The sequence below is a fragment of the Stomoxys calcitrans genome, chromosome 4, assembly GCF_963082655.1.
Source record: "Stomoxys calcitrans chromosome 4, idStoCalc2.1, whole genome shotgun sequence".
In the NCBI taxonomy this organism is placed as follows: domain Eukaryota; kingdom Metazoa; phylum Arthropoda; class Insecta; order Diptera; family Muscidae; genus Stomoxys; species Stomoxys calcitrans.
The window spans coordinates 171,204,882-171,226,664 of NC_081555.1; the positions used below are offsets into that span (position 1 = coordinate 171,204,882).

The window sequence follows — 21,783 nt, forward strand, 5'->3', positions numbered from 1 at the left end:
TCTGAGTACGTATAATCTCAAAAATGTCTAGCTTTACGATAGAGCTGTTAGTTGCTAGATTGCAATACAAGGGTTGTCCAATCTCAAAATATAAAAGGACACCCTCGTAAATTTATTTTCTGGGTTCGGGTGTAGCATTGAAATCAAACCAAATGTAAGTGGTATACCACATCTTACATTCGTATCGTATCAATTTATGAAAGGAAAAAACTTAAACATCTAAACTATTTTCCAGCTCATACTGGATTGCTTTTTTCATTAATAATTCAGTATAGTTTAATTAAGAAGGGAGTATTTCGATAACAGACTACACTTTAATTTCTCGTTGTTTATGTATGAAGTAAACCAAGGTACTCAAACATTCAAAAATACAATTGCAGTGATAAATAAAATTTGAAACACTTACATAAAGATATGTGACAACATTGGTTGACATCAAATTTATATTCTAGTTTAATATGTAAAATAGTTCAATAATAAAATATTTGCTAAATATTTGTTACTAAAAATCGGTTACCAAAATTGTATTTAACAACTTGTTTGTCAGGCAAAGTGGTGAAAAATAACGAATTCTTCTTGATGAAGGGAATTTTATCTTATTAGTAGTTTCTTTATATTGGGTTGCCCAAAAAGTAATTGCGGATTTTTCATATAGTCGGCGTTGACAAATTTTTTCACAGCTTGTGACTCTGTAATTGCATTCTTTCTTCTGTCAGTTATCAGCTATTACTTTTAGCTTGCTTTAGAAAAAAAGTGTAAAAAAAGTATATTTGATTAAAGTTCATTCCAAGTTTTATTAAAAATGCATTTACTTTCTTTTAAAAAATCCGCAATTACTTTTTGGGCAACCCAATATTTTATTTCATTGTATCAAATTAAAATAAACTAATGTTGTCATATTCGAAATTTTTTTATCACTGTAATTTGCAAAATGGTGATTACTTAATCTATTCCACCTTTTAGTTGAAGTAAAAAAACAGTTAAAGAAAACCAACCCAAGCGGACAGAACCCAATATGTATATGAATATAATACAGTTTTGTGCAAAACAAAAATAGCAAAATATTAATTTATAATAGAATTTACACTACACTTGTTTGCTATTTTGGATATTACTTTAATTATTTAGACGTAAGAACTCAAAAAAATTAATTATGAATATTATTTATATTTCTACTAGCTGACCCAGGCCCGCTCCGCTGCGCCTACTTTTACTTTATATTGAACAAAAGTTTCCTTGGAATATTAATTTTCGACATTTAAAGAGCTTTTAGTGAAATACCATGCTACGAAAATAGTATATCGCTTGACTTACAGTTTAACAATATAAGCGCCTTTATCTGAATTCCATATGACCTTTATTGGTCTACGAATTTAAGTTTGGATGTAAGATGTACTCCATTCGTAAAATACTTTATTTCAGCCCGATATTCTCATGATGTCTGATTTAGTGATGTTTTCGGGGGAGAGGTGGTCCCCCAGATACTTAACCCTGATGAAATATCAACATCGTGCTCTTCTCTCAAATACCATTTATTTAAACCTCATATTGCCATTGGTTTAAGGGGAGTTTAAAAGATGAAATAAATAAATATTTAGTTCCACTCTCTTTAAGACTCAAATTGTCTTGGTGAGCAAATACGTCCTATTTGTGGGTTGTTATGGTGGAGGGACATCCCCTAGAAATTTGGTCCCTAATGTTGATATCAGATACGTGGTCTACTCCCATATACCTTTAATTTGAGCCCCATATTTCCATAGTCGGCAAACATGACCGGCTTGGGGTGGGGGGGTGTTTTGTGGGATGGGCCACTCAGTGAGTTGGCATTGAAAATATATATCGGGTTCGTGTTCCACTTTGAAAACCCTCTCATTTGAGCCTCATATTGCAATAGTCAGCAAATACTTACTATTTGGGTGGTGTTGTGGCCCCATAGACATTTTTCCCTAATGTTGGTATCAAATTTGTGCTTCACTCCCAAAGACCTTTCATTTGAGTCCCATATTGCTATAGTCGTAAATTTGTCCCCTTTGGGGGGTGTTCTTGGTGAGAGGCGGCCCCCCAAACACTTGGTCCCATATTTGGACATTAGATTCTAATTCTACATTCAAATACTTTTTATTTAAGCCCCATATTCCCATGGTCAGTAAATAGTCCTCTTTGGGAGGTGTTTTGGGCAAGGGGTGGACCCCCAGAAACTGGGTCTCACATTTGGGGCTTGGGATGGTCCCCCCAACACTTGGTCCGACAATTGGATATCAGATACGTTTTCTTATCCTAAATACCTTTCATTTGAGTCCCATATTGTCGTGATTGGTCTAAATATATGTTTGGTAGGTTTCAGGGTGGGGCGGCCCCCCCTAGGTACCCCATCGGAAATTTGGATACCAAATTTTTATTTTTAAGGTACTATATGAGAACACACAAAATTTCGCTTAAATCGCACCACCCATCTCCGAGATCTGGCGTTTCTGAAAATTAAAGTAAGGGGGAGGGTCCGCCCCCCTTCAAACACGCATGTCGAAAAGCCTAACATAAGTTACTGTGTCAAATTTCAGCGAAATTGGACAATAAATGTGCCTTTTATGGGGCCAAGGCTTTAAATCGAGAAATCGGTCTATATGGCAGCTATATCCAAAACTGAACCGATAAAAAAAAGCATGTCGAAGGGCTTAACGCAATTAACTTTCCCATATTTCAGCGAAATCGGACATTAATAGCGGCATTTGTGGGCCAAAGACATTAAATCGGCAGATCGGTATATATGGCAGGTATATCCAAGTCTGAACCGATGTGAACAAAATTAAAAAAAAAGATGTTGAAAGGCTTAACGCAACTCACTTTCTCAAATTTCAGCGAAATCAAACAATAAATGCGTCTTTTATGGGACCAAGAACTTAAATCGAGAGATCGGTCCATATGGCAGCTATATCCAAATTGGGACTTTCTGGGCGAAATTGAAAAAAAAATATCGAAGGGCTTAACGAAGATCACTTTCCCAAATTTCAGCGAAATCAGACAAAAAATGCGCCTTCTATGGCCCTAAGGCCAAAAATCGAGAGATCGGTCTATAAGCAGCTATATCCAAATCTGGATCGACCTGGACAAAATAAAAAAAAATGTCGAAGGATAGATTTAAGAACCAAATTTCAGCGAAATCGGACAATAAATGCGCCTTCTATGGGTCCAATATCTTAAATCGAGAGAACGGTCTATATGGCAGCTATATCCAAATCTGGACCGATCTGTGCCAAATTGAAGAAGAATGTCGAAGGGCCTAACACCACTTACTGTCCCAAATCTGAGCCAAATTGAAGTGGGATGTCGAGTGACCTAACACAACTTACTGTCCCAAATTTCGGCGAAATCGGACAATAAATACGCCTTTTATTGGACCAAGACCTTATACCAAGAGATCGGTCTATATGGGGGTTATATCAAGATATAGTCTGATATAGCCCATATTCGAACTTAATCTGTCTATGGACAAAATAAGAATCTGTGCAAAGTTTCAGATTAATACCTCTTTTTTTAAAAGCTGTAGCGCAATTTCAACAGCAGACAGACGGAGCAGGGGTTACTTCTGTCGGACTTCAGTCCGATTAAAGTTGAAACTCAGCGATAAGGGACGTCCTTTTTTATGCCGAGTCCGAACGGCGTGCCGCATGGCAACACCACTGGGTGAGATGTTTTAGCGTGGCAGGATTCCTCACAAAGGTTACCAGCATTAGTAAGGGGATAACCAGGCGTTCGGGGTTATAGGCGAACATGCTATCCTCTGCGCCATATTGCTTTAATTTAGGAGTCATGGACGACCCGAAACAAAGTTTCAGAACTGAACCATGTCAACTAGCAATTTTCTATTCTTACACGAGCACTCAGCTGAGGACCTGCATTAGTCATAACAAGTAAAAGCGTGCTAAGTTCGGCCGGGCCGAATCTTATATACCCTCCACCATAGATCGCATTTGTCGAGTTCTTTTCCCGGCATCTCTTCTTAGGCAAAACAGGATATAAGAAAAGATTTGCTCTGCTATTAGAGCGATATCAAGATATGGTCCGGTTTGGACCACAATTAAATTATATGTTGGAGACCTGTGTAAAATGTCAGCCAATTCGAATAAGAATTGCGCTCTTTGTGAGCTCAAAAAGTAAAATAGAAAGATCGATTTATATGGGAGCTGTATCGGGCTATGGACCGATTCAGACCATAATAAACACGTATGTTGATGGTCATGAAAGAATCCGTCGTACAAAATTTCAGGCAAATCGGATAAGAATTGCGCACTCTAGAGGCTCAAGAAGTCAAGACCCCAGATCGGTTTATATGGCAGCTATATCAGGTTATGGACCGATTTGAACCATACTTGGCACAGATGTTGGATATCATAACAAAACACGTCGTGCAAAATTTCATCCCAATCGGATAAGAAATGCGCACTCTAGAGGCTCAAGAAGTCAAGACCCAAGATCGGTTTATATGGCAGCTATATCAAAACATGGACCGATATGGCCCATTTACAATACCAACTGACCTACACTAATAAGAAGTATTTGTGCAAAATTTCAAGCGGCTAGCTTTACTCCTTCGGAAGTTAGCGTGCTTTCGACAGACAGACGGACGGACGGACAGACGGACGGACATGGCTAGATCGACATAAAATTTCACGACGATCAAGAATATATATATATATATACTATACAATCAGAATGACGAAATTAGTATACCCCCCCTCTTATGGTGGAGGGTATAAAAATGTAGGTTATGTCTTATCCCCAGAGTGGGCAACTGTGGTGAAACAGGCAGATTATGGAGCATACCTGGCAATACTTTTTATACCCTCCACCATAGGATGAGGGTATACTGATAACGTCATTCTGTATGTAACACCTCGAAATATGCGTCTGAGGCCCCATAAAGTATATATATTCTTGATCATCATGTCATTTTGAGTCGATTTAGCCATGTCCGTCCGTCCGTCTGTCTGTCGAAATTTGGCACAATTACTTTTTATTAGTGTAGGTCGGTTGGGATTGTAAATGCGCCAAATCGGTCCACGTTTTGATATAGCTGCCATATAAGACCCATATATCTTGGGTCTTGACTTCTTGAGCCACTACAGGGCTCAATTCTTATCCGATTTGACTGAAATTTTGCACGTGGTGTTTCGGTATCACTTGCAACAATTGTGCCAAGTATGATTCAAATCGGTTCATAATTTGGTATAGCTGTCATATAAACCGATCTTAGATTTTGTCTTTTTGAGCCTATAGAGGGCGCAATTCTCATCCGATTTGGCTGAAATTTCGCATGAGGTGTTTTGTTATAACTTCCAATAATTGTGCTGAGTATAGCGAAAATCGGTACATAACCTGATATAGCTGCCATATAAACCGATCTGGCATCTTGAATTCTTGAGCCTCTAGAGGGCGCAACTCTTATCCGATTTGGCAGAAATTTTGTACACCGGCCTCTCTCATGACCTTCAACATACATACGTGTCGAATATGGTCTGAATCGATCAATAGCTTGATACAGCTCCCATATAAACCGATCTCCCGATTTTGCTTCTTGAGCCCCTACAAGATGCAATTCTTATCCGAATGAACTGAAATATTACGCAATGACTTCTAAAATGTTCAGCAATTATTTATGGTGCGAGTCGGACTATAACTTGATATAGCTCATGCTGATGGAGCTTCTTATTCAATATTCTTTGTTTGCCTAAAAAGAGATACTGCGCATAGAACTCGACAAATGCGTTCCATGGTGGAGGGTATATAAGATTCGGCCCGACCGAACGCTCTTACTTGTTCTGCCTTACAACTCTCCGATGCCGCCACCACCAACACCGGCAACAACTGGTGAGAAAGGCAAAACAAACAGGATACTAATAGGGTGCGATGGAAATGTCACCACATTTCGTATGGGCTTGGCCCCGCAAAACTACGAAATTCTTGAATACAAACGAACTAATAACACTTAATATTGGTAACATTGCTACCATTGTTATATGATTAGTGAGGAGGTTTTAGATTTGGCAATGTGTTCGGAAAATCTAATCGTATGCGCTTTGGACCATTTCCTTGTCATTGCCCGGCTTCCGCGGCTAACAGACACTTGAACATGAACATGACATGAACCGAATTAGGGGCGTGGTATGGAAAACAATTCGCGATTTTGTTTGTAGGACAAAATCCCTGACTTTGATTTTTTTGAATTTTTGTATTTATAGCACAACAAGCCGATTACTGGTGTATGTACAATGTACATAGTCGCAGGGGCCGGATTAATATCTGCACCCTCTCTTCAACCTATAAAAAAATGCAAATTTTGCCCATGAACATTCCACTAAGGATCAGGGGCAAACTACTCACATATCAATGAGTGCAGTCCGATTCATGTTTAAGCCTCCTCTTTATAGCCGAGTTCGAACAGCGTGCCGCAGTGCGACGTCTATTTGGAGAGAAGTTTGAACATGACATAGGACCTCACAAATGTTGCCAGCATTAGGAGGGGAAAACCACCGTTGAAAATGTTTTCTAATGGTCCCGCCAGGATTCGAACCCAGGCGTTCAGCGTTATAGGCGGACCTGCTAACCTCTGCGCTACAGTGGCCTCCATCAATCTATAAACCTACGCTAAATTTTTGCTCAATATCTCAAATTTTTATTACAACTAACAGACATACAAGGATATCGTATAAACTATGTACTATGTAGGGTCGAAAATTGATAATTTGGTGAATATTCCCCCATTCTCTGTTATCTCTGTTATATAAAATTTTCACAAACCATACGCAGTTAATAGTGCATATATCCTGCACCAGATTTTATGCTAAAGCCTAGTTGCAAGGGAGTTCGTCTAACTAAAAGTGATATCCAAAATAGCATATTTGTAGATTGAACTCTAAGTTGTAGTCCATCTTAATTTATGTACTTTTTGAGTTTACAATTTATCTTAGAAATTCTCGTTTTATTTTTGTTATAGTAGTATTGCACAATACTGTTGACAAACACAAACATACATATGTATTCATTTGCACGCTCCTTTTATAACACACATTCGCTATCTTTTTGAATAAGGAAGGCGTGCAATACATAAGTATGGCAAATATAAACATATACATATCAACAACAACAGCAAAATATATGTGCTTACATATGCATAAATGAAATTTATGCATGACATACACATATATAAAAAAAAACATAAGCAATTACATACTTACATACACCCATCCTTATCTGTGTGTCTACTATGCCATCTCATAATATGTATGCGTGTGCGTATGTATGTATATTGTTTTGAAAAAAGGAAATATTACTTAAACTTGCAGACAAGGTGACGATGGTAGTGTTGGCCCCGTTGGTCCCGTTGGCGATACACGAATGCACGAAGCCATATCACACACCTGTCTGAGTTCATCTGCTGAATATGAATTGGCTTTAATATTGAAAGAGTTAAGATGGATAACTGATCAGGTAAGCATACATGCAAGAGTACCTAAATAGACTGCTACTACTGCCATTGCTACTATTCACACTAAACCACTTCAAGAGAAGAAAATAGTACAGACATACATACATATACAACAAATTAAAGTGACCCCCTAATAAAGTGAAAAAAAACCAAGTGTTAGTTGGGGGAAAGCAATGCTTTAGCGCTACAGTGCGATTCGAATGTATGGATACAAAATTTTAGGAAACGCATATAAATTTTCATTTTTAACAAACAAATAAAGCAAAAAATTTAAACAACATTTTAAACTAAAAATTAATTTCGAATATATAAATACTCGCTTAAATAAACTAGTAATAAATAAGATAAACGTTTATTTTTTTTTAAGTTTCTGTTACTAAAGTTATTCACTTAAAAATGCAATTAAATATTAACCCATTTTCATCCCAATAAATGTAAATAATAACAGTTTAAAATATTTACAAAAAATCATTTAAAATTCATTTTTATAAATTTCATTACTAAAAATTTAATACTTTTTCTAATGATTGATAATTCATTTCATACAGAAACAATCGTTTTAAAGAATATTTTTCTATAACATTTAAGCATATATTTTACAGAATTGAACAGGTAAACTTTTTAACAAAAAAAATATAATTTTTTCTTCTTCTCCTACTTCAATTACGTAATGAGTAAATTTTTAATAATATTTATTATATGTATTTTATAAATGAAAAAAAAACTATGCAACATTATGAATGGTATTTTATTAAAAATTTTATATTATTTCAATTGATAAAAGTTAAAAAAAAAAATAGAAAAAAATTATAACAAAAATTAAAATTCTAAAATATAAATAACAAATAAAAGCGTGCTAAGTTCGGCCGGAACGAATCTTATATACCCTCCACCATTGACCGCATTGGTCGAGTTCTTTCCCCGTATCTCTTTTTAGACAAACAAAGGATAAAAGATAAGAATTGCCATGCTAATTGAATTGAGTGTTGGAGACCACAGTAGAAGTCCATGTGTAAAATTTCAACGAAATCGAATAAGAATTGGGCCTTCTAGGGGCTTAAAAAGTAAAATCGGGAGATTGGTTTATAGGGGAGCTGTATCAGGCTGAAGACCGATTCAGACCATATTTGACACGTATATTGAAGGTCATGGGAGAAGCCGTTGTACAAAATTTATCAACCCAATCGGATAATAATAACGCCCTCTTGAGGCTCAAGAAGTCAAGATCTCAGATCGGTTTATATGGTAGCTATATCAGGTTATGAACCGATTTGAACCATATTTGGCACAGTTGTTGGAAGTCATAACGAAACACCTCGTGCAAAATTTCAGTCAAATCGAATGAGAATTCGGTCCTCTAGTGGCTCAAGAAGTCATATCCCAGATTGGTTTATATGGCAGCTAGATCAAAACATGGACCGATATGGCTCATCTTATGGGTCAAGAAGTCAAGATCCAAGATCGGTTTATATGGCAGCTATATCAGGTTATGCACCGATTTAAACCAAACTTGGCACAGTAGTTGGAAGTCATAACGAAACACGTCATGCTAAATTACAGTCAAATCGGATAATAATTGCGCCCTCTGGAGGCTCAAGAAGTCAAGATCCAAGATCGGTTTATATGCCAGCTATGTCAGGTTATGGACCGATTTGAACCACAATTGGCATTATTGTTAGAAACTATAACAAAACGTCTCATACAAAATTTCAGCAAAATCGGATAAAAGTTGCATCCTCTATTGGCTCAAGAAGTCATATACCAGATCGGTTTATATGGCAGCTATATCAAAACATGGACCGATATGGCCCATTTACAATGTCAACCAATCTACACTTATAAGAACTATTTGTGCAAAATTTCAAGCGGATAGCTTACTTACTTACATTAATTGGCTATGACAGAATATTTGTTCCACTAGCCGAACGTAGAATAGCGTTCCAAGCGCCTCGATTTTCTGCGCTCATTCTAAAATCTCTGACACCAAGTTTCGAGGTGTCTCCCACAACTTGATCTTTCCATCGGGCTTTTGGTCTTTCCGGTTTGCGTGTACCACCGTGTTTGCCTTCAAAAGACTTCTTTGCTGGAGCTTCTTCATCCATTCTGACAACATGACCTAGCCAATGTAGCCGTTGTATTTTGATGCGTGTAACTATGTTATCGTCGTCATACAGCTCGTGGTTCATACGTCGCCTATATTCTTCGTTAACGCAAACTTGTCCATATATTTTACGAAGAATCTTTCTCTCAAATACTCCAAGCACTGCCTCATCTGCTTTCACAAGAACCCATGCTTCAGAGCCATATAACAGCACGGGTAGTATCAGTGTCTTGTATAGTGTAGTCTTCGTCTGTCGAGAGGTGGCCTTGTTTCTAAACTGCTTACTTAGTCCAAAGAAGCATCTGTTTGCCAGTATTATTCTTGGCTTTATCTTATAACTGGTGTAATTCGTTTCGGTTACGGCGGTGTCGAGGTAAATAAAGTATCTGACTGTCTCAAAGTTATGGTTCCCAACTTTCCCGATTTTTTTATCTGCTCGGATGTGCAAGGCTTTTTGGGAGTTGAAACCATCCATTTCGTCTTATCTCCATTTACTGCCAGACCCATTTTCACTGACTCTCTTTCGATTCTTTCAAAGGCTGCAGTTACTACTTCCGGTGACCGACCTATGATATCGATGTCGTCGGCATAGGCGAGTAGCATGTGTTCTCTTGAGATTAGTGTGCCATATCTATTCACATCTGCATCTCGTATAATCTTCTCCAGCAGGATATTAAAGTGTGATCTCTTTAGATAGGCTGTCTCCTTGTCTAAAACCTCGTTTGGTATTAAATGGTGCGGAGAGAATCTTTCCTATTCTTACTGAGGAACGCGTATAAGCAAGTGTCATCCTGCAGAGTCTTATTAATTTTGCAGGGATACCAAACTCAGACATGACTTGAAATACCTTTCAATGTAAACGAGTATCGAAGGCGGCTTTGTAGTCAACAAAGAGATGGTAGGTGCTGATTTGTCCTTCTCGGGACTTTTCCAGGACTTGGCGCAGTGTGAATATCTGGTCCAGGGTGGATTTAAAGTCTAAAGCCGCAGTGATAGGGCCCAATTATCTCATTGACTTTAGGTTTTAATCTTTCACACCGTATGCTCGAGAGTATTTTGTATGCGATGGGGAGGAGACTTATTCCTCTGTAGTTGGCACATTCCGTCTTGTCTCCTTTATTGTGTATGGGACATAGTATGCTGAAGTTACAATCATCAGGTATACGTTCTTCTATACGTTCAGATCCAGAGCCGCCAACATCGGACACTACCAGTTGGGTAAAATGTTCTTTCCATATCCTCAGCATGTTATCTGTTTCAGTTACCAGATTTCCTTCTTTGTCTCTGCAGGAGTATGTGCCTGCACCAAAGCCATCGGTTTGATGTTTAATTTTTTGGTAGAATTTCCGCACTTCATTCTGACTCCTGTACATCTCAATTCGCTCACACTCACGTCTTTCTTTCTGCGGAATAGATGTTTCTCTTCTCTCCTTTTCTCCCGATACCTCTGATTGTAGGGTTGCTCTATATGTCGCATTCTTGGCGTCAGTAGCATCTCGACAAGAGTGTCGTACCATGGGATTTTTGGAGGAGGCTTCCGGTACCCAAATGACTTATTCAAAATGGATGAAATTTTACACAATGACTTCTTTATTTTCTTTAATCGTTTGTTCGCCTTAAACGAGATACCGGGAAAAGAACTCGACAAATGGGATCAGATTCATCCCAGCTGAACATAACTCGTTTGTTTTGAATTAAAACTATAAATAATAAACTCAAATTAAAAATTATGAGTTATATATCAAGCTATAGACTGATTTGGACCGCAATTGGCAAAGTTGTTGAAAGTCATAACAAAACACTACGTGCTACATTTCAACAAAATCGTGCTACACTTCAGCCAAATCGTACAAAAATTTCGGTAAGAAAATGTGAGACCTCGGACTAGAGGTTATACACGAATAAAAGAAAATATAGGAGATTCTACATCCCCCGAGCTGGGGGTGAAGAACCGCCCTTACGAGTAGAATCGCCCGTCAGAGTAGACCCCCAATCCAGTCCCTGAGTCCATCTTGGAGCCATCTGTGTAGATCGAGGTCTCATCCTCCTCTAGTAGACCATTCGCCCTCCATTCGTCCCTCTCAAGAAATTGAATCGCGAATGCCCTCACTCCAGTCGGCACAGGTGCCAGATAGTCGGAGATCCTCCTCAGTCTACCCTCCGCATCCATAACACCGAGAATCGAACTGTGGCCGCAACCATCCACCTTCAGCATGCCGAGCTCCCTCAGCCTATGCGTGACCCAGGCCTGCCTGCGGTGCGGATCTTACTACCCCTGTGATCCCGAAGCAGGCCAGCCTCCGGATCTTCTCGAACTCCCTCGCACGCTCCTCTTCCCTACGGCATTCCACCATACCAGTGCTCCATAGGCCAGTACTGCTCTCACTATGGCCGTATATATCCAATAAATCATCTTGGGAGTCACCCCTCACTTCCTAACGAACATCCTCCTGCAGGAGTAAAAAGCGACCAGTGGGCCATCTCCACCGACCTGCTTTTCAGGTATGCGTGTTGTGCCCCACTGAAGTTTTCTGGCATCAGTTCCCCTCTCACCTTCAGGTCAATCAGTCTTTCCACGATGACAGACTAATAGGCCTATAATCCATCGTCGTACTGTGGTTTATTCTTCCCGCCTTGGGGATAAAGACCACCTTGACTTCCCTCCATGCCCGCGGTATGTAGGACCATGCCAGGCTCGCCCTGAAGATCTGCTCAAGCCATGGCAGGGTGACTCCAAGGGACTGCCGCATCAATGTCGAGATAATTTCGTCAGATCCGGCCGACTTAAATGGCCGGAATGTGCGGACAGCCCACGCTATCTTCTCCTCGTCAACGATGTCTCTGGTGAGGTTGTCCGTTAAGGCCACATGTGTAGATATTGCGTGGTCCTGATCACCGCCCTCTTCCTAGCCGCTTGGGAAATAAGCCTCCATCAAAAGTTCCACCGTCTCCTGCCCACTATCTGTGTAAGTCCCTTCCTCCCTCCTCAGGGAGCTAGGCGTGATGGGATCCTTCGAGAGCACTTTGCGCAACCTAGTTGCCTCATTAGTGCTATACAATTCCCCACAAAATTTCGTCCAGGAACTCCTCTTCGCCTTTCTTGTCTTCTTCTTGAACTTGCCAAGCGCGGCACGATACTCGTCTCAGCCCTCTCCCGTGTTCTCTCTCTTGGCCTTATTAAAAATAGTCTTTTGCTCTCCCTCCTGAGTACCTTCAGTTCCAGTGACCACCATGACTGGCTGGTTTTACATGGCGGTACTATTTTGGGACATGCCTTCAAAAAGGCCTCGTTCAGGCATCCCGTGACAAGATCGGCTATGGTCTCCAATTCCCTTGCGTCCTCCAGAGGCCCCCTTGGGGGCCCTCCTCGGGTTTCTGTATGGTATCCTCCTCCGCCTCTCGTGCTCGACCCGAAAACATTTCCTATAGTGATCCGTAAAGGAGCACTTGGTGGAAACGTTTCAGTCCATAACCATCACCGAGTCACTATTCGTCACAAGCGTTATATCCATAACCTGTTCCCTGATCCGGTTCTAGAAAGTAGTGGCTTTTTCCCTATTGCATACAACTAGACTCGTGGATAGAATGTAATCAAATAGTGACTCACCTCTTTCATTGGTATACGTGCCTCCCCAGAGACTGTGGTGTGCATTGGCGTCACCCCATAGCACAAAGTCAAAGTCATACCCCTTTTCCTCGCACCAACCGACCAGGGCCCGGACTGTGTCTGTAGGGCGGTTGCCCACACCGTCCTGGCCTCCACGTACCTACCTTACATGGAGGCCAGGACCAGTAATGGTTTGCGGGGTCTCTCCAAGGCCGTTACCGTTAGGTCTTCATGAAACGAGAAATCAGAAAAAGATTCAAATCCCTACTGGCTACGATAAAGCTTCTAATCTTACCATCTTTGGGGGGGAGATGAGATTCAGAATTCGTGATCTGAGTCCACAAACCTTGTTCCCTCGTAACCACGGTTCTTGAACGAGGGCCACATCAGTGCCATCTCTCCCCTCGTAGCTCTCAGCAGCTCATCCGTGGCTGCCTCCAAGTGGTGTAGGTTAATCTGCACTAGCTTCAGGCAGCCCATGCCTCCCTCGGTGGCGTCGTCTTCATCGGCGGGCAGGACCATTCTCACATGGTTTAAACCGAACTTGATATCTCCCAGCGAGGACTTCAGGAGTTACAAGGATTCTGAACCAACCCGGATCCAGAGGTCCTTGCAATTACCTTTATCTCTCGTTCGTCCCCTTACAATTGTCCAGCTCTCCGCTAGCAGATGCTTATTCTGCCCTTTAAGCAGCCTGAGTATAGCTTCGTCTTCCAATACTGGAGGGGGAATTCACACTCGCAGCGTCGTCCAGTGGGAGATCTGATCAATCGGGACCAGCTCTGTCTTCATGCCAGACCAAAGAGGGTCAGGGGCACCGATGCAGGTCGAAAGAAAATCTAGAGCTTTCGGCATCCGATGACCTTGATACCCTTCTGCCACTTGACATCGACGAAAGCCGTAATTAAGTCATCCTCGCCTTTTCCAATGGCTTCCGATAGAGCTCGGAGAATCTTCTCATCAACTAATAACCATTTCTCAGTGGATAGCCGGCCTTCAGGATTGATCCGGTCCAGGATAGCCACCTGTAGTTTAGGCGCTAACAAGCTGGCCAATTCCTTGGCCCTATTGCCATCAGGCACCTGTACATCGCCAGATCGATGCCGTTTATTCCCTGGTTTAGGCTTGTCATTTGAGTGACTTACCCTTGCCGGGAGCACACTCTCTTGACCATTCTTCCTGGCGCTATCAGCAGGATCAACGAAAGGCTTCGGCTTAAAAGTTTTGCCCTTTTCTGGGCCTGGTATTATGCACGCGGTGCTTCCACTGGCGGTCTCGGTTTTGTCTGTAGCGTATGTGACATTTCCAGTTGTAGTGTTTGTGTCGGTGTCAGTTCCGGCATTGTCCGATGTAGAAGAGGGCAGCATAAATTCCACGACTCGTACTTCCTGACTCAAAAAATTAAATCAGGAGATTGGTTTATATGGGAGCTATATCAGGTTATAGAGCGATTTAGGCCGTACTAAACACAGTTGTTGCAAGTCAAAACAGAACACCATCTGCAAAATTTCTGCCATAACGGACAAAAGTTGCGGCTTGTAAGCGCTCAAGAAGTCAAATCGGGATATAGGTTTATATGGGAGGTGATAGACCGTACTTGGCACAGTTGTTGGAAGTTATAACAGAACACTATGTGCAAAATTTCAGACTAAGCGGATGAAAATTAAGGCTTCCAGCGGCTCAAGAAGTCAAATCGGAAGATCGGTTTATATGGGAGCTATATCAGATTCTCATAGATTTGTACCGTACTTGGAACAGTTAATGAAAGTCATAACTGAACGCTATATGCAAAATTTCAGCCAAATCGGACAAAAATTGCGGTTTCCAGAGGCTCAGGAAGTCAAATGGGAGAGATTGGTTTATATGGGAGCTATATCTAAATCTGAACCGATAAGGCACATTTTCAATCCCCAACGACCTACATCAGTATTAAGTATCTGTGCAAGTAGCTCTACGCGTTCGACGGCTATTGTGATTTCGACAGACGGACGGACTGAAACGGCTAGATCGACCCAGGATGTCGAGACGATCAAGAATATATTTACATTATGGGGTCTTAGACGAATATTTCGAGGTGTTACAAACGGAATGACTAGATTAGTATACCCTCATCCTTTGTTAGTGCGTATAATTATGAATAAAAACTCAAAAACTAACTTAATTATGAATTAAAAATTACGAATCAAAAATTTATAAACAAAATAAGGAAATTAAAAAATTTATATATAAAATCGAAAATTAAAAATTGAAAAAATTAATATTGTTAAAACTGAAAACCTTAAAAAAAAATTGACATAAAAATTTTAGATCTTAAATTTGAATGAAAATTTTAAATTTTTGGTAATAAAATTTTTATGCAATAATTTTGAATTAAAACTACAAATTACAAACTCAAATTAAAAGTTATTAATTATATTAAAAATTAAAAACTAAACATTATATAACAATAATTAAAATGTAAAAACTAGAACAATTACTATTAAAAATTTATATTAATTTTTAATGAATAAAAAAAAATTAATCGTTAAATAAATTTTTATTTACTATTTCTAATTTCTACATTAAAATGTTATTATTAAAATGCAAATGAATTGAGATATTTTAAATAGTTGCTTTAACTATGTATTTACAACCATTTCATTTTGTTGTATATTTCGACTATTAATATTTTTTATTTATTTTTTTTATAATATAAATGTCTTGCATACATTACTATCTCTATTAATATTATTTTTATTATTAAAGAGTATTTACTAATTCAAAATAAATGTTGTTATTCTTCTATCCAATTTCGTTCTCCGCCAGCAATGCGGGATAAACGGGAAAAGCACAAAGTTCCCGGCATCCCAGAATATATTTAAACCATAATTGCCACATCAAAATACCAATCGCCGTGTTCATCACCGCGTTTTACGTGATGTAGCCGTCAAAAAGCTTAGATATGGGAAAAACAAAACAACAAATAATCTAAACAAAAGTTAGACTTGTTTGAGGGAAAAAAAGAAACGGCATTTTCACTTTTTTCAATTTCATTAGGGTTTAGAAAAGCAAAATACACTCTAGGTTATATTTGTAAGAACAAAACAAAGAACAAACAACCAAATAAAACACTTATGAAAATGATTTTAGTCTATAAAACTATATTGGCATATTTCCTGGCAGCAGAAATAACGTTTTTCTTCAAAAATGCATACAACTGTATGGTTTTAGGAAAGAGTAATTCCAATTTTTATGCAATTTCACCGAACGACAAAAAAACTAAATTGAACATTGAGCTATGGTTTATGATAAACTCGGGTAAAAAAACGATGAATTAAAAAAAATTTGCCATTTAGACTCGTTGACAAACGAAATAATTGTGCAAAGTTTCCTTAACAATAAATTATATAGCATTCATATGATAGACGGTAAAAAACTCTCTAAGAATTGAACGAAAGCGCCACTCGTGAGATCAATAAGTCAAAATAGATCTGTATGTAACATGTTTTGGTGCAGGTGCCAGATGGCGCTTATATCAAGCACGATTCCAAATTTTATCGAAATGCTGTATGCGTCGTTAAAAAGAAAAAGAAAAAAACAAGTAAAAACGCGTTAAGTTCGGCCGGGCCGAACTTTGGATACCCACCACCTCGGGCATATATGTAAACCACCTTTCGTCCAAATCTATTGAAAAATGCATACCTTATGCCTCATAGCAGCTAAATCGAAATATGTTCCGATTTGGACCAAATACTGATAAGTACAAGTCATTGTTCACCTGTGTATAACAAAATATTAGTCTTTTAAGTAGGTATATCTAAAAATAAACCGATTTGAACCATATACGACGCGGATTTCGAAAAGCCTAACATAAGTCACTGTATCAAATTTCATTGAAATCGGATTATAAATGCGCCTTTTATGGGGCCAGGACTTTAAATCGAGAAATCGGTCTATATGGCAGCTATATCCAAATCTGGACCGATTTAAGCCAAGTTTCAGAAAAATGTCGAAGAGTCTAACACAACTCACTTTCCCAAATTTCGACGAAATCGGACAAAAAATCCGCCTTTTATGGCTCCAAAAACTTAAATCGCTAGATCGGCCTATATGACAGCTATATCCAAATCTAGACTGATCTGAGCAAAATTGAAAAGGAATGTCGAAGGGCCTAACACAACTCACTGTCCCAAATTTCAGCGACATCAGACAATAAATGCGATTTTTATGGGCTCAATGCCTTAAATCGAGAGATCGGTCTATAAGACAGCTATATATTAAAATCTGAACCAATCAGGGCCAAATTGAAGAAAGATGTCGAAGAGCCTAAGACAACTCACTGTCCAAAATTTCAGCAAAATCGGATAATAAATGTGGCTTTTATAGGCCTAAGACCCTAAATCGAAGGATCGGTATATATGGCAGCTATATCCAAATCTGAACCAATCAGGGCCAAATTGAAGAAAGATGTCGAAGGGCCTAAGATAACTCACTGTCCCAAATTTCAGCAAAATCAGATAATAAATGTGGCTTTTATAGGCCTAAGACCCTAATTCGGAGGATCGGTATATATTGCAGCTATATCCAAATCTGGACCAATCTGAACCAAATTGACGAAGAATGTCGAAGGGGCTAACACAACTTACTGTCCCAAATTTCAGCGAAGACGGACAATAAATGCGCCTTTTATGGGCCAAAAGCCTTAAATCTATAGATCGGTTATATGGCAGCTATATCCAAATCTGGACCGATCTGGACCAAATTAAAATAGGATGTCAAAAGACCTAACACAACTCACTGTCCGAAATTTCAGCAAAATCGGATAATAAATGTGGCTTTTATGGGCCTAAGAGCCTAAGTCGGGAGATTGGTCTATATGGGGGCTAAATCAAGATATAGTCCGATATAGCCCATCTTCGAACTTTACCTACTTATGGACAAAAAAAGAATCAGTGCAAAGTTTCAGCTCAATATCTCTATTTTTAAAGACTGCTGCGTGATTTCAACAGACAGACGAAAAAAAGGACGGACATGGCTAAATCGTCTTAGATTTTTACGCTGATCAAGAACATATATACTTTATAGAGTCGGAAATGGATATTTCGATGTGTTGCAAACGGTGGTGGGTTTAAAAAGGGAAATCGGTCCAACGTTCGGCCTTAGTAAGAATCGCAAATGGCCATTGTGGGGCCAAGTAAGAATTTCAGATTCGCACTCTATTTTTCATTTTTCCCTCAGGAGGCCACCGTAGCGCAGAGGTTAGCATGTCCGCCTATGACGCATAACGCCTGGGTTCGAATCTTGGCGAGACCATCAGAAAAAAAAAAATCAGCGGTGGTTTTCCCTCCTAATGCTGGCAACATTTGTGAGGTACTATGCCATGTAAAATTTCTCTCCAAAGAGGTGTCGCACTGTGGCACGCCGTTCGGACTCGGCTATAAAAAGGAGGCCCCTTATCATTGAGCTTAAAACTTGAATCGGACTGCACTCATTGATATGTGAGAAGTTTACCCCTGTTGCTTAGTGAAATATTCATGGGCAAAACTTGCATTTACTTGTACTCTTGTACTCTACTTTTAAATACCTTTCATTTTACACCTATATCGACCCTTGTCTTCGATATAATTTTGGAAGTTATGTGGGTGGTGCGTTCCGAGTAGTTTCAATACCCTTCATCTTAAGAAAGAGTAGTTTCTCTTGAGGAAGGGTAGTTTATGTACGCTTTTTATTGAGAAAGGAATGGTTTCAGTACCTCTCTCTTCAAGAAGGTGTATTTTCATTACCCTTTCCCTTAAGGAAGGGTAGTTTCAGTACCCTTCTCTTGAGGAAGGGTATTTTCATTACCCTTTCTATTAAGGAAGGGTAGTTTCAGTACACTTTCTCTTGAGGTAGGGTAGATTCAGTACCCTTTCACTTTAGGAAGTGTGGTTTCAGTATCCCTTCTCTTTATCTTGAGGAATGTAGTTTCAGTAGACTTTCTTTTGAAGAAGGGTAGTTTCAGAACCTTTTCTCTTGAGGAAGGGTAGTTTCAGTACCTTTTCTTTTGAGGAAGGGTAGATTCAGTACCATTTCTCTTGAGGAAGGGTAGTTTCTGTACCCTTTCTCTTGAGGAAGGGTAGTTTCTGTACCCTTTCTCTTGAGTAAGGGTATTTTAAGTACCCTTTCTCTTGAGTAAGGGTAGTTTCAGTACTCTTTCTCTTGAGGAAGGGTTGTTTCAGTACCCTTTCTCTTTGGTAAGGGTAGTTTCAGTTCCCTTTCTCTTAGGAAAGGACAGATTCAGTACTCTTTCCCTTGGGAAAGGGTAGTTTCTGTACCCTTTCCCTTGGGAAATGGCAGTTTCAATACCCTTTCCCTTAAAGAAGGGGAAGTTTAAGTGCCCTTTACCTTGAGTAGGTTTGTCTCAGTGCCCTTTCCTCTGGGTAGGGTTGTATCAGTACACTTTACCTTGGGGAAGGCTTGTCTCAGTACACTTTTCCTTGGAGATGTGTTGCCTCAGTACACTTTTAATTGGAGAAGTATTGCCTCAGTACCATTTCCCTTGGGGAAGTATTGCCTCAGTACCATTTCCCTTGGGGAAGTATTGCCACAGTACCATTTCCCTTGGGGAAGGCTTGCGGCAGTACACTTTTCCTTGTCTTAGTATCCTTTCCCTTGGGAAAGGGTTGTATCAGTGGTCTTTCCTTTGAGGAATGGTTATCTCAGTTCGCATTCCCTTGGGGAAGATTTGTCTCAGAGCGCTTTCCCTTGGTGAAGAGTTGCCTCAGCACCTTTTTCCTTTGTTGTTTCAGTGCCCTTTTCCTTGGGGAAGGCTTGGTTCAATGCACCTTTTCTCGGAGAAATGTTGCCTCAGTACATTTTTCCTTGGGGTTGGATTGTCTCAGAATCCTATTCCTTGGGTTAGGGTTGTCACAGTAACCTATCCTTTGGGAAAGAGTAAAATCATATTTAATTTGCTCGCCGATATTAAGTTAAGGCTACATTTCGATTTGGAATTTTTTTTAGGATTTTTGTCACAGGTGGACATTGATAACTCATCGCTTCTAATAACCCACAACCATACACAATAGTTCAAGGCCAACAATTGATCGCAGAGCTCTTTTTGTATTACTGAGAAATAAATTTTGGAATTACTCTTCGCCGTGTTGTTGATAGGCTTTCTGTGCGACAATTCAATTTTGTATCCCTATATTTGCGTCATCCTGTCTATTGAACTCCAAAGTAGTCTTTATTGGCATTTCGATCTGAGAAAAAGATTTTTCTATACATTTTATTATGATTTTATGTGTTCTCATGTAAACTTTCTTGTGATGTATATTTTTAAAGTTGAAAAAAGAAGATGAAACCGGTGATGTAACCAGAGATTGGAAATTTGCTGCCATGGTAGTGGATCGTTTGTGCCTTATTGTGTTTACGTTATTTACCATAATAGCCACATTGGCTGTATTGTTTTCAGCGCCACATTTTATTGTAAGTTGCCCAGACAGCCAATATGATATATTTAATTTAAAAAATTAATATAATAAAAAAAATTTAAAAAAATATATTGTATTTATCCTTTTTATTCTCTTTCTCTTTTGCAAATTTTCTCTCTGTCTCACTCCGTTTAGTTCCCATAACTTTGTTGTTATGCGTTTATTTGCTGCGTTACAACTTTTGCTATGCGTCGACAACGATGCCAGCGCTTGCGCCTTTGCCGCCGTCGTAGTAGTAAGAAAATGCCGCCGCTTCCCGTTATCGCCGTCGCTTCCGCCATTATCATCATTAACAAGTTTAACAACAACAAACAAACAAACAATGTCAACGTCAACGTTAAAGCCGCTAAAGTCATTATCGACAATTTTATGGATAATTTTTGGAATTGGAATTTTTTGAAAATTTGCATACAATTCATTTAAGCACATGTGCCTGGTCAACGAAGAATTATAGAAAAACAAAACCAACAAAAATAAAAATAAAGCAACAAACCAACATCAACAACAACAACAACAACAACACAACACATTTATAACGAATGCAAATTATTAATTACAACAACAACTACACAAGCGAAAGAAACATAAGAACAAAAACAACAATGCAATAATTAAATGTAATTAGTTACATATAAAATATTTGAATTAAGCTTTAGGTTAGCCTCGAAAAAAAAAATTAACAAGATGAAGAAAATCACAAAAACAAACAAGACAAATGCTATGCAATGCAAAAATTTATGTAAGAGTAATTTTCAATTTTCTTTTGTGCAGCTTTTTTTTACAAAACAAAAGAAGAATTTTAAAAGTTTGTGTTCCATTATGTGGTCATCATCGATCTGTTCGTTTTTTGAAAATATGAAAATAATGTCGAAAAATATATGGAAGACAAAGAAGATGAACAAAAACAAGTTTGTTGCTGTGATAGGATCAATTTGAAGACAAAACAAGGTGAACTATAGAATCAAATTTAAAAGAAAATTAAAGAAAGAAAACAAAATTAAAATATTGTACAAAACACAAAGAGTCGGTCTATTTGTATCTTACTCAATTAAAAATTCTCACTCACACACACTCTTGCCATCTATCTTTGCAAAGTGGTTTGATGTATGCAAGGATATCTCTTCTAAATTAAAACGATGCG

The 21,783-nt window shown here is 38.9% G+C and overlaps 1 protein-coding gene across 1 annotated transcript in view; it reads left to right on the forward strand.

The window, feature by feature from the left end:
- LOC106084296 (neuronal acetylcholine receptor subunit alpha-7) overlaps nt 1-21,126 on the forward strand; it is a 791,555-nt gene extending 770,429 nt beyond the window's left edge. Inside the window, exons 12-14 of the mRNA XM_059366858.1 lie at nt 7,341-7,485; nt 20,494-20,637; nt 20,778-21,126. Of these exons, the coding sequence (XP_059222841.1) occupies nt 7,341-7,485; nt 20,494-20,637; nt 20,778-20,786 (298 nt within the window). The 3' untranslated portion in view covers nt 20,787-21,126. The remainder of the gene's footprint in view (nt 1-7,340; nt 7,486-20,493; nt 20,638-20,777) is intronic.
- The last annotated feature ends 657 nt before the right edge of the window (nt 21,127-21,783 follow it).